Source organism: Canis lupus, chromosome 26, assembly GCF_011100685.1.
Source record: "Canis lupus familiaris isolate Mischka breed German Shepherd chromosome 26, alternate assembly UU_Cfam_GSD_1.0, whole genome shotgun sequence".
Lineage (NCBI taxonomy): Eukaryota > Metazoa > Chordata > Mammalia > Carnivora > Canidae > Canis > Canis lupus.
The window spans coordinates 8,829,824-8,842,733 of NC_049247.1; the positions used below are offsets into that span (position 1 = coordinate 8,829,824).

At 44.7% G+C, this 12,910-nt stretch overlaps 1 protein-coding gene and 1 long non-coding RNA gene across 11 annotated transcripts in view; one reads left to right on the plus strand and one right to left on the minus strand.

Moving 5' to 3' along the window:
* CCDC63 (coiled-coil domain containing 63) overlaps window positions 1–12,910 on the plus strand; it is a 36,502-nt gene that overhangs the window by 11,066 nt on the left and 12,526 nt on the right. For 9 of the 10 annotated variants that reach the window (XM_038575064.1, XM_038575067.1, XM_038575068.1 and 6 more), the window contains 4 exons: window positions 3,265–3,384; window positions 6,997–7,199; window positions 7,998–8,170; window positions 9,860–10,080. In XM_038575064.1, the coding sequence (XP_038430992.1) occupies window positions 3,265–3,384; window positions 6,997–7,199; window positions 7,998–8,170; window positions 9,860–10,080 (717 nt within the window). The remainder of the gene's footprint in view (window positions 1–3,264; window positions 3,385–6,996; window positions 7,200–7,997; window positions 8,171–9,859; window positions 10,081–12,910) is intronic. The other variant, XM_038575070.1, reaches the window with a different exon arrangement.
* Window positions 1,808–12,904, minus strand: LOC119866149. Its single transcript, XR_005379158.1, has 3 exons — window positions 12,530–12,904; window positions 12,202–12,324; window positions 1,808–1,942 (listed from the first exon to the last, which is right to left on the minus strand). It is a non-coding gene; the product is annotated as an uncharacterized LOC119866149 (long non-coding RNA).

Here is a 12,910-nt window from a genome sequence, read left to right on the forward strand (position 1 = left end):
ACTAGAAGTGGCTAGGGGAATAGAATTTTGTTTTTCTCACATAATAAGATGTCTATCTGGAAAAAGGTCATCCTAGGGATGGTTTAGTAGCTCTGCAAGGTTGAGTTGGCCTTTTTCTCTCTGATCCTCTTGGTTGGCCCTCCTCTCATGGTCCCAAGATGGCTGCCAAAGCTTAGCTGGTGTAGCTTCTCACATCATCACATTCAGAGATATGAAGAAGGGATGAGGGGCTTATTCTTACATGATCTCCTCTCCTGTGAAGGGGAGAATATTTCACAAAATGTCTCTAGCTGATTTACCCTCATTGGCCAGGGCTAAGGCATATACCTACTTCTAGGCCAGTCACTGGCAAAGGGAAATGAAATTCTTATCATTGGTTTGGGATAGACCAGGGGCAGCAAACTGTAGTGTAAAGGTCAAATCTGGTCTGTTTATGGCCCCTTCAACAAAGAATGATTCTTACAGAGAAAACAGACTATCTCCTCCTAGGACACCTTTTTTTAGGATATGAGGAAACTTTTTCCAGAAGCTTCTCTAGCAATCACACCTTCTCAATTCAGAGGCCCCAACTGGTTTAGTCCAGCCCATCCCTGAATGAATAAATCATAGGCAGAGGGGCTAGAGTTACCATGGTTGGCTTGGATTAGTCTTCTTGGGTGAAATGGGTGTTGGGGTTCAAGCACCCACCATGTCTACCACAGTTTTGGTTGTTGTTACCTCTTCCAGCACCTGGCTCTGGATCACTCTTCTGTCTTCTGCTTGGCATCTCTTGCTGCCTAAAACCATCTTTCATCAGTCTACTGTGGTCCCTTCAAGGCCTTAAAATGTGGATGTAGACCAAATTGGTGGTCTTTAGGACAGATGAAACCTGACAACATGAAGGCTTGGCCCATTGAGTGATTACATTTATTTTAATTAGTTAACATGCTCACAATTGAGAGATTTCATGTAATAATGTAGATATCTGGCTTCTCTTAAAAAAAAGACTGAGGGATGCCTGGATGGCTCAGCAGTTGAGCATCTGCCTTTGGCTCAGGATATGATCCCGGGGTTCCGGGATCGAGTTCCTGCATTGGGCTCCCAGCAGGGAGCCTGCTTCTCCCTCTGCCTGTGTCTCTGCCTCTCTCTGTGTGTCTCTCATGAATAAATAAATAAAATCTTAAAAACAAACAAAAAAAAGGACTGAAAGATCTGGCAACATGGGGCCTGAATTTCCACAGGGCAACTGTATCTAAATAGTGTTGTGGTGACACTACAGCTATTTATCCACTCTACTCCTTCCTCTCTAACAGAGACTCCTAAAGAGCTATGTTTCCCATCCTCCCTTGCAGCTAGAGGGGGACAATAAAATTTAAGGGGGAGTCTGTTGAGGGTGTCCGAGAAAGTTTTGCTTTCTAGATTAGATTCTACCCCTTTATCCATATTGCTTTTTCTATCTTCCTCTCTGGAATATGACTGTGAAAGCTGGCACTATGGCAGCCATTTTTTGACTATCAGGGAAAGGCCAGGTGAATTACAGAGATCTTGTGTTTATTTCCTTGGGCTACTAGACTTTAAGCCAGCAATGTTTATGAGAGAAAGATAAACCATAATTTTTTTAAGCCATGAGGCATCTGGGCAGGTCAGTCAGTTAAGCATCCAACTCTTTTTTTAAAAAAACATTTTTTTAAAGATTTATTTATTTATTCATGATAGACATAGAGAGAGAGAGAGAGAGAGAGAGAGAGAGAGGCAGAGACACAGGCAGAGGAATAAGTAGGCTCCACGCTGGGAGCCTGACACGGGACTCGATCCCAGGACTCCAGGGATCCCCAGCATCCAACTCTTGATTTCAGCCCAGGTCATGATCTCAGTGGGGGCTCTCTGCTCTTCTGGGAATATGCTTGAGGATTCTCTCTTTCCTTCTTCCCCTCTCCTTGCTTGTCCTCTCTCTAAAATAAATCTTTAAAAATCTACAGTTTAGTTGCACTTTCTATAATTTGTAGTTGCATGATATCTATATACTCCACCATCCTGTATTATCTTATAATAGGCCCACATTACTCTTTTATGCCACCTGCTTGGCCATAGCTGGTAACCTCTAGTATAGATTTTTCTCTCAATGTCCCATGGTCATAGCTGAGACTGTGCTATATAGACTTCCTGAAGGTTTGGAGATAACCAAAGAAACTAAATCTTAGGGATGCTAACACAGGACCCCAGATGAGATTGCTCCCAGAATTCATCAGCTCAAGCTCAGCATACGGATACTTTCCCCTCATCTAGAAGCCAGCTTCCATGTAGCTGACAAACTGTATATTTCATTAAACCAAGCATTTAACCTGCCTCATGTAGAACTTCTCACTCTCATAACAGGAGCTGGGCTTTAGATTGTGAATTCAAGCTACCACTTCCAGGCAAACAGGGACATATCAAATTACTTAAAATGACAGTGTACCCACTCTTATGCACCAGGGTTCCAAAAATAGTCTTAGAGATTAGTCTTAGCCCAAATCCTAAGAAAATAAAGTATCTCTGACACATTAGGACCTGGCACTCACCAAGCTTTATGGGTACTTGTCTTCAGGTAATAGTTCTATAAACTTCTCTAGAACCTGCTAGGATTTAGCACTAGCCAGCTGCTTCTAGATGGGTCCAACTATTGGACAGGTAATATGGATGGATATCTGCCTGGAATGAATGACTTCATTCATACAGCAGGTTGGTTATGCGCACTGTTGGCGGTGTGAAGAAATGGCATGATCTGCTAGTACTTGTATGAAAACTATAGAGTGAGCTCTGTGGGAAGGTGATGGCAGGGGTGGCAGGTATATTTGGGTTTGGAGAACTTGGCTGGAGCTACCAGCATAGAGAGAAACACCAAAATTCTTTCCTACCAACCATGGCAAGGGCGTATTTAACTTATTGGAAGTCAGAATCAATTACCTGGTGCATAAATTGCATGATGTGTTAGGAATGCTTTTGGCCACAGGTGATGTGATACCCAACCAAAAGAAACTTGGGCCAAAAAGGCGAGTGAAATTCACCTGCAAAAACTCTAAATTGCCTCATTTTACCTCAAACTGGCTAAGATTAAGTTGAGTTGAGCATGTATTCAAGAGAGAAATTAGAATTCTATTTATAGGAAAAGAAAGAACGTTGCAGTTTTTATTTTAGCACACTTAAGTTAGTGAACTGTAGAATTTTTACCCATGTTCATTTAACACAGCTGGGGGTTTCTTTCTTCCTCTCTCTCTCTCTCTCTCTCTCCTTTTCTTTTCCCAGATTGTTCAGATGGAAAAGAAAATTATAAACCAAAAACAGATCTTCGCAAAGATACAGGAAGCCAATAATCCCCGGAAACTGCAAAAACAGATCCATGTTTTGGAAACCCATTTGAATCTCGTACGTAAGGTGTTCTGTGCAGCTTTGCAAACAGCTCTGCCTTCCCTTGCTCAGAGTATAGAATGATGTCTGTGGAGCCATTAACAGAACATAACAATCTTGTTGCTTGACTCAGGACAAGGTGAACTAATGCTGTTCACACAAGCCAGGCAGCCTTTTGGACTTACTGCCCACTCTGTTCCACCCACTCTGTTCCACCTACTCTGTTCCATCTACTTGGTTCATTGTTACCCAAGGTGCCTTTCTCCTTGCTCTATGCACTTTATGCACCATGCTTTTGTCCCTACCCCATCCCAATCCCCCACACCCCCTGGGATGCCTATTTTTAGTGTCTTAACTTAAAAACTCTTGCTCATTTTTAAGATACAGTTCAAATAGTGCCCTTCAGCAAGCAGAATTAGTTAGACCTTCTTTCTCCATTTCAATCTGCTCATGCCTCTATCAGACCTAGTGCTTTTTGGTTGTTGTTGATAATGTCTCTAGGAAATATTCGCCACAGACACACATAACTTGATAAAGAGAAAAGTGATGTTTCCTGATCACTTTCAATTTATAGTGACTTTTGCACTAAGCAGGATTCTCTAAATTGCAAACTGGGTTAAGCAAAAAAAGAGAATGGATTGGCCACAGAATTGAAAATTCTAGGGGCAAAGGTGGGGCCTTCAGGCATAGCTGGATCCAGGTGCTCCAAACGTGTCTTTAGGATACTTTCTCTGCCCATCTCTCCTTTGTATGGAAATTACTTCATTCTTGGACAGCCCCCAGTATGAACAAATACCAGCAGAAAAGGACTATCTCTTTCCTAAGAGTTCAACTGTAAGTCCTAGGGAGGGTTCCCATTGGGCCATCTTGGGTCAAGTGCCCATCCCTAACCCAATCACTGTGGGCAGATGAATGGAATAGATGGACTTGAGCCACATGACTGCCTTTGGATCATTCCCCCCACCCCCAAGTCAAGAGAGGACAGCCCTATCCAACAATATGGATCAAGAGCTGAGAAATGGTTCTCCTGGAAAAGCAAAAAGAAAGGAAGAAGGAATGCTGAGCACATGCAAACACATTCCAGTCTGATTTGTGAATTTACAGTCCTCACAACATAAGCCAAGAGAGGGGAAAGTGAATTAAATTGATTTGAAGGGAACCCTGTCAGTGCCTCACTATTCAATGCTCTTAGCTTCCCCCAAAATCTGACCATGAGGCTTTAATCAGGCATGGTTGAATTTAATTGGATCTGATCTCTGTCTCCCAGTAACCTGGAAGTGGACTGAAGGCAGGGCAATGCCTTCTTAATATCCATGCACAGTGATTTGTACCCATGCCTCAGAAGGCTTAGGATGTGTGTTAAAATGCAGATTCCTGCTTTTGAATCAAGACCTGTAATTCTCCAGATTCACTGGTTTTGAATCATAACCCATAAAGCTTAGACCCAGGCATTTGCACTATTATCCCAGTGAAACTGAAGGTCCCCTTGGTTAAAAATCATTACTGCTCAGCATAGTGTGAGGCTAGGAGTAGGTACTTAGCAAACATCTGTTGACTGATTGATTGATTGAACACACGCATGATTTAATGATGATTTGTCTATAGAGGTCTGCTTTTTTTGTAATAGGTCTATTCAGAGTTTCTATTTCTTCCTGAGTCAATTCAGTAGTTTATTCCTTTCTAGGAATTTGTCCATTTCATCTAAGTTATCTTAATTTGTTGGTATGCAGTTGTTCTTAGTACCTTGCCTTATCATTATTTTTATTTATGTAAGGTCTATAGTAAAGTTCCCTCTCTCATTTCTGAGAGCTCTGCTCCTTTGCTTTTCAAACCTGTCCCCTTTTCCCTTACTCCCCTGACCAAGTCTGCCTATGCCTTTTAGTAGATTTGATAGCTATCTCTAAAGGTTATTTCAGGGTCCCAGGATACCCCATAACCCTAAAGCCACCTTCACTTACTCAGTGGAGCCTGAGAGTCCTCCCATTTTTACCCCACAATGAGAAGATGGGTAGCATGTCAACCATCCTGGAGTAAAATTCATACTAAAGTGCAAATGACTGATAACCAGTATCTTCTTAAGGGTAAGTAGAAGACACAGAAAGAATGTGAATGAGAATGATTCTGTTCCTGGATTTCCTTCCCTTATATGGTGGCTACTGACATATCCTACAGAGGAACCTAGGGAGGGCCAGGACTAGCCTGAGGCAAGTGAAGAACCCAGTATGCAAAATTTAGGGAGCACTCACCATCAAGCTCATGGAAATGCAGGGTTGACCCTGGGAGAGTGAATACCTTCTTAAATTTTGCATCCTGGTGGTCTCCCTTGCCTTCCTCCTTCTTAGCCTTGCAGAAACCTAAAATTTCTTAGAACCTGCTTTGAAAACCTCTGATCAAATCTACTTTATATTTATTAGGAATATTTTCTATAATTGTTTCTTTTCAGTGTTTATGGGAGCACTTTGTATAAAAAACTTCTTTATTAAGATAAATTTATTAAGACTTGCAGAAAAATGGAGGGAATAAATAATGATCACCCACATACCTATCATTTAGATTTAATAATTGTTAACGTTTTACTATATTTGTTTTACCCTTCTTTCCCCTGATGTATTTTAAGGTAAATTACAGACATCACAATATTTCACCCCTAAATACTTCTATTTGCATCTCTAAAGATCAAATGTTTTGTTTCATAGCCACGAAACTACTTCACACCTTACAAAATTAATACTATTTCCTTAACATTGCCCACGTTAAAATTTCTCTGGCTGGCTCCAAAATATCTTTCGAAGTTGGGGCCAATCAAGATTCACCTGATCGTTAGGTCACTTAAATTTCTTTAGTCGACAGCAGTGGTTCTCAAGCAGAGATGATTTTGACCCCAAAGGGACATTGTTTCCAAAAAGAGACATTTTTGCTTGTCACAGCTGGGTTAGGGGCTGTGCTACTGGCATTCAGTGGGTAAGAGTAGAGATGCTTCTTTTAAAAAAAAAAAAAAGATTTTATTTATTTATTCATGAGAGAGAGAGAGAAAGGCAGAGACACAGGCAGAGGGAGAAGCAGGCTCCAATATGGGACTCAATCCTGAGACTCCAGGATCACTCCCCTAGCCGAAGGCAGATGTTCAACCACTGAGCCACTGAGGCGTCCCAGATGCTTCTTTAATACCACAAAGCACAGGATAACTCCCCACCTCAAAGAATCATCTAGCCCAAAACAGTGTGGAGAAGCCCTGCTCTACAACATCCCCATCCCAACTTTTCCCAGATACCCACTTACTGAGGAATCTGGCTCAGCTGTCCCATAGAAAGTTCTACCTTCTGGATTCTGTTGATTGTTTCTTCATGGTGTCATTTACCTTCTCCCCCTCTCCCCTGTCATTGCTAAAAACTGGAAGTTAGATATAAAAAGCAGCTGAGAAATTTAAAATCAGGAGTGGGACAGAAACTTGCCTAAGACCATTTAGCCATTTAGTGGCCAACTCAAGCCCTTCACCCAGTGCTTCAACCACTGTGTTGTAGACCTGTGGCTGGAGGTGGGGAAAGATCTTCCCACCCTCCGGCTGCCTTCTGGAAGTCTGTCTCCAGAGACTGGAGGGAGCTCGGTTTTGAAGCACAGCCCCGCCCACAGGTCACCATGCACTTTGATAAGAAGCTGACCACCAATGCCAAGCTCCGGAAGGAGATTGAGGACCTGCGTTATGAGAAGGCTGCTTATGACAATGCTTATCAGAAGCTCCAGCGACTGCTGGAGCGACAGAAGCTCTGCTTGCTGATGCAAAAGAAAACCACGAATGTGGCCATCGAGCAGTCTGCCCAGGCCAATGAGCAGAGGTGGGCTGGGGGGAGACCCTAGGGGCAGGGACGTCTCTTTGCTTCCTGCTGAGCACCTCTGTCCCCGGGCTTAGGTATTGAGGGATCTTAAATCATCATCATAACTCTGAGCACTGACTGCTTGCCAAACATGATGCTAGAGGCCCTGAGTATTATTTCAACCCTCACAACTGCCCCTGGGGTCGTTATCCCTATCACACTACAGACCAGGATCCGAAGGCTTAGAGATGCTGAAATACTTAAGCTGACACCGAGATAAATGGTGGATGTTGTAGGGCTGAGATTCAAACCTCTCTGCTGTGCCATCTCCTCCGGGTGCCTCTGCCTTTAGTCCTGGGGGGTCTCAGTCTGGGTCATCTCCTGGCCTCACACTCACAGGGGCAAGAGACATATAGTTGGGCTGCGAAGAGCATAGGTTTGGGATTCAGAGAGATCGGAGTTTGAATCCTGGTTCCATTGCTATTATATTACTGTAGGTCCGCTTCAGGGGTTGGGGGTAGTGAGGATTAAATAGTATATGTATATAAGGACCGGCCACGCAACAGTAACCGACTAGTGGTGGTGATGATGATGGTGATGGTGGTGAAGTTGGGGGTGATGACCATAACAGAAAAATCATTTCCTGGGGTAGTCCTAGAGCTGGCAGTTCCCATCATTTAGGTAAGAAGGGCTGTCCCTCCACTCCCAGAAGCCTCCCTGATATAAAGAAGTGATGGTCACTGGCAGCAGGTCCCTCTGGCCTGGTAGGGGGAGGGGGGGAGCCTCGGGACACTCAGACCCCGCCCCCGCCTCGCTCAGGCTGGAGGCCATGGCTCGCTTGAAGGACCGCCAGCAGAAGGACATTGCTCAGTACAACCTGGAGATCCGAGACCTGGAGCGTGTCTATGCCCACGAGACCAAGCTCAAATCCTTCTTGCTGATCAAGCTGAATGATCGTCTGGAGTTCGAGGAGCAGGCCAAAAAGGAGGAAGGTACGCTCTCCAGGCACTTTCCCTCTCCCTCTCAACTAAGGGGTCCCAGTCCTTCTGGAGTAGGGTTGTCAAATTTAGCAAATAACATTGCAAGATGTCTCATTAAATTCAAATCTTAGAAAAACGGTGAAGAAATTTTTAAATGAAATAAAAAGTTACTTGTTGGCTATCTACAATTAGGACATAATTATACTTGAAAAAATATATTGTTTGTCTGAAATTCAAATTTAACCGAGCGTCCTGTATTTTATCTGCCAACCCCCAACTTCTTACTCTGAGGTTTTCCTTCCGTTATTTTAGGGGGAGGAAACTTGGGTGTCCACCCACGAGTTAGGTGATTTGCTAGAAGGAGTCACAGATACAGCGGATAGTTACCTCTGTGGCCAGGCCTAAGTCAGGACACAAAGCACACTCAAGCATAGAGGAAACCAGGCACAAGCTTCCAGAGTCTTCTCCCAGGGCAGTCACACAGAACATGCTAATTCCCCCAGCATCTCACTGTGACACCTATGAAGGGTTATTTCCTAGGGGATCTCATCACAGCCTCCGTGCCCCAAGATCTTACTGGGGGCTGGTCACATAGGTGTCCTCTCCCTCGTGCGTACCACAATTCTAGCCTCCCGGAAGAACAGCGGGTGTCCAGCATAAACTACACACTCACACACAAACACACACCATCTGCACAGCCTAGGTGCAATGAGCCACTCCCAGTATTTAAGGAAAATTTGATATTTGTGTAGAGAACTGTTTACCATTTAAGTGCCCAGGTGCACACTTGATGGGATGAGCACTGGGTGTTATTATACTATATGTTGGCAAATTGAATTTAAATTAAAAAAAAAAAAAGTGCCCAGGTGCAGCCACTGGCCAACCTTGCAAGAAGAGCCCTTTCTGAGGAGAACAGTGTCAGTGCTGTTATTTTTACTCTCTCGCAAACAGATTGAAAAATCTGAGCTCTTCAAAGAGCCCCGGGGCAGCTGCATTTGTTCTTTGTTCTTTTGGCATCTCCTGTCTCTTCCTGCCTTTTTCATTTGGGACTGTGTTGCAAAAAAGTGTGTGTTTGGGAGAAACTCCACGTCTCACTCTCTAAAATAACACGTAAAGGAGTCACACGGCCAGAATGTGCATAGGAAAATCTAGGAAGATCTTTGTGGTGGCCATTTGGAGGCTAAATCAGAGATGAGACTGAGTTCAGGAAAGGCGGGGCTGTTGCAGGCATCAGGCTGGAGAGAAGAAAACTTGGAGAATTTTCTTGGTTCTAGTTCCTTGAATTTGCCAAGGTCTGAGCCTACCAACAGGATTCCCTTGACCTTCACCCTGCTCAAATGCCACCTCCTTTGAGAGGCCTTCCTTGGCCACCCAGCTCCCTGGCCACCACCTGATGCTCCTCCATCACTGAGCCACGGTGATCATGTATTTCTTCTTCTGTTTCCTTCTCTCCTTCTGTCTGATTCCTCCGTCGGGGCCGGGATTTTGTGTCTGCAGAGCCCAGCCCAGTGTCTGGCACATAGTAGATGCTCAGTTAGGTAGCTGTGAAGGGACTCAGGAGTAAAGCTCTTGCGCCCTCTCCTGGAAGAATCTAGCCTCCTCCCTAGGGTGTGATAACATCACTGCCCAGCACTCTCCCTACCTGGCACTGCTCTGACTGGCTTCCTTTCAGACTCACGGTTGCCGGCTTCTCCTTTCTAGCTCTCAAGGCAAAGAAGCACAGGAAGACGGGCAAGGGTGAGAGTTTCGAGAGCTACGAGGTGGCCCACCTCCGGCTGCTGAAGTTGACCAAAGATGGGAACCTGAATCAGCTCATTGATGACTTTTTGGCCAAAGAGGAGAAGAACTTTGCTCGGTTCACGTATGTCACGGAGCTCAACAATGACATGGAGACCATGCACAAGAAGACCCAGAGAATCCAGGTCAGGGCAGCTCTCCTTTCCTAGGCCTGGGACCGGCACACTCTCACAGCAGCCTTTCTCAAAGTGGGTCCCCCAAAACACTCCTTGAGATGCTCTATAGAGTGAGCCTCAAGGTCTCATTGGTTTGGGAAACACTATTTTCCTCCAGGGCTCCCCCCACCTACATTTTAACCTTTCTGAAATTGATAACTGTTTTCCAGTTGATGCAGACACATAATGTGGTCGTTCCCACCCCACCCCCCATGGTGACATTTATAATCCATGGCATGTTCTATAATCAAGGGTTCAGTAAACTATACCCATGGCCAGATACAGCCTGTGGTCCGTTTTTGTACAGGCCATGAGCTAAGAATGGTTTTTACATTTTATTTTTTTTTTAATTTTTTTTTAATTTTTATTTATTTATGATAGTCACAGAGAGAGAGAGAGAGAGGCAGAGACATAGGCAGAGGGAGAAGCAGGCTCCATGCACCGGGAGTCTGATGTGGGATTCGATCCCGGGTCTCCAGGATCGCGCCCTGGGCCAAAGGCAGGTGCCAAACCGCTGCGCCACCCAGGGATCCCTGGTTTTTACATTTTTAAAGGGCTATAAGGAAAAAAAAAAAGGATAGATCATATGTGGCCTGCAATGCCTAAAATATCTACTATCTGGCCCTTTGCCTTAAGAGCCTGCTGACCCCTATTAATCAACAGCTTCACAGAATTGAGGAGAGATTGTCAATCCATCTTGAAGAGAATTGATGTGCTTAGCATAGTAAAGGCTCTGACAAGTCCTGCAGTAAAGAAATCTATTTACTTTTTTGTTAAGCCTGTAAGTTCCCAAACTTAATTGGCTCCTTGGGCTACTTACTTCCCAAACACACATAAACAGCCTTTGGAATTGTCTGCATAGCATAGAATCTAAATTCCTTAGTGTGACACTCCGCCTCTTTGAAAATTTGGCTTTAACCTGCCTTGACAAAGTTCAGTTCCCCTCATGACCCCGAAGGTGCCCTCCTCAGCTACCCTGTGCATTTCCCTCTGCTGAGTCTTCCCTTGTGCCATTTTCTCTCCCACCTTCTGCTTTGCTTCTGATGAAATACTGCTCATTGGTCCTGACCCTGAACAGAGGTCGCCACCACTGGGAATTCGTCATTCCTCCCTCTGAGGTCTTTGTGCTGTTTGTATGTTGAAGGGAGCCACTTAATTTTGCAATGTCACTGCTTCCTGAATATGGAGCAGGTGCGGTGGCCATGAGCAAGTGACTAGTAGCTGGAATATAGATAAAAACATTGTAGCTTACCAGTGATGAGTTCATTTTTATGAGGATTCGGACAAATATAGCTAGCAAACTTGTGATTTAATGGATATTATTACTTAGGGTGATAAATCATAGTAACGGCAAACAAATAATGATACACATAATAAAATGAACACTATTTGGCTGATTTCAAGAAAACTATTAATAGACATTCATACGTAGTGATAGGATAATACAGGCGGTATATGAACATGATGGGAATGAAGGTGGTGGTATCAGTGGTCAGAGGAAACAGATGGCATGCCCCAAGAGGGTGAATCAAGGTGAGTTTTTTTTAAAGGGATTATTTACAAAGGTTTAAGGAAATTATAAGGAGAGAGTGCAGGAGCAGCATGGGAGGACTCCAGAGCAAACTGAGGGAGCTGTTTCTGGAATCAGGATGAGGGGTGTGGAGGAAGATATGTCTGTGTCTCTCCTGAAGGGATTGTGGCCAAGCTAGTGACCTTCCCAGGTGGTGAGGGGCTGGTGGGAAAGTACCCCCAACCTCTTTCCAACCACTAATCTCCAGCTGGTGCATCCCATTGTCAGGGAACAACCCAAGCCAGGAGACAAGGGAGCCCAGAGCCCTAGCCCCTGGGGTTTGAGGCAGAGGGTGTGGAAGTGGGGCAAGTAGATTTGTGGGGAAAATGGAGAATATCCAGCTCAGTGTGTCGTGGGGGTAAGGTGGGAGGGATGAACTTGAACAGCCCTCTGTCTCCCTTCTGGAAAGTGATTTTTCCAGGGGACTGGCACAAGAGTGTATTCCCTCTGCTTTCCCAGTGCCCAGGCTGGCCCGCACACAATAGGAGGCACCAGGAAATGGCTCTGAAACCATAACTGACCTTGATCTTGCCATTGACCATGAGGATTGTGTCCTTTTGTCCTTTGACCATGCAGACTGTCTCTGTCAGGAAGGTGTATCTGATGACAGATGGCCACTCCTGTCTGGGCCTCACTCTCCACATCTGTAGAATGACATAGTAGGATGAGAGCAGTACTTTCCAAACTCTTGTAAAACCAAACAAAACAAAACAAAAAAACTACAGAACATTTTCATTTAAACGCAGGTTGTGAGGAAACACAGTATAGAAAACAGGTAAAACGGAGCAGTTTGGGGTGAAGGCGGTGGGAATTGGGAGGAGGGGCTGGAGGGGTTGCCTGGACCCTTACCTTTTTGTCTTTTTGTGGAACTTCTGCTCTTGGTGCAGGTAAGAAAAATGTATAAATCCATTAGGATTCAAAGAACTGACTTCACCCTTCTGGAGGACACCGGGGTCAGAGGTTGTAACTGGTTGAATCCTGCTCTCATTTTTCTTTTGCTTAGTCTCCCCTACCCCCCAAATTTAGAAATTATTAGTTGCCAACATTTAAAAATCAGGATATTCCACATGAAAACCTGGATTTCTGGTTTCTTTTGGGAAATCTGATCTGACGACTATGGCCCACCACCCTGCTCTTAGCTGAAGGCTGCTGGCCCTCATCCACCCACACCAGCTGGGTCCGATCTGCTGTCCTGTCCCAGGCGCGCTGGGACCCTGGAGGCCTTTGAGG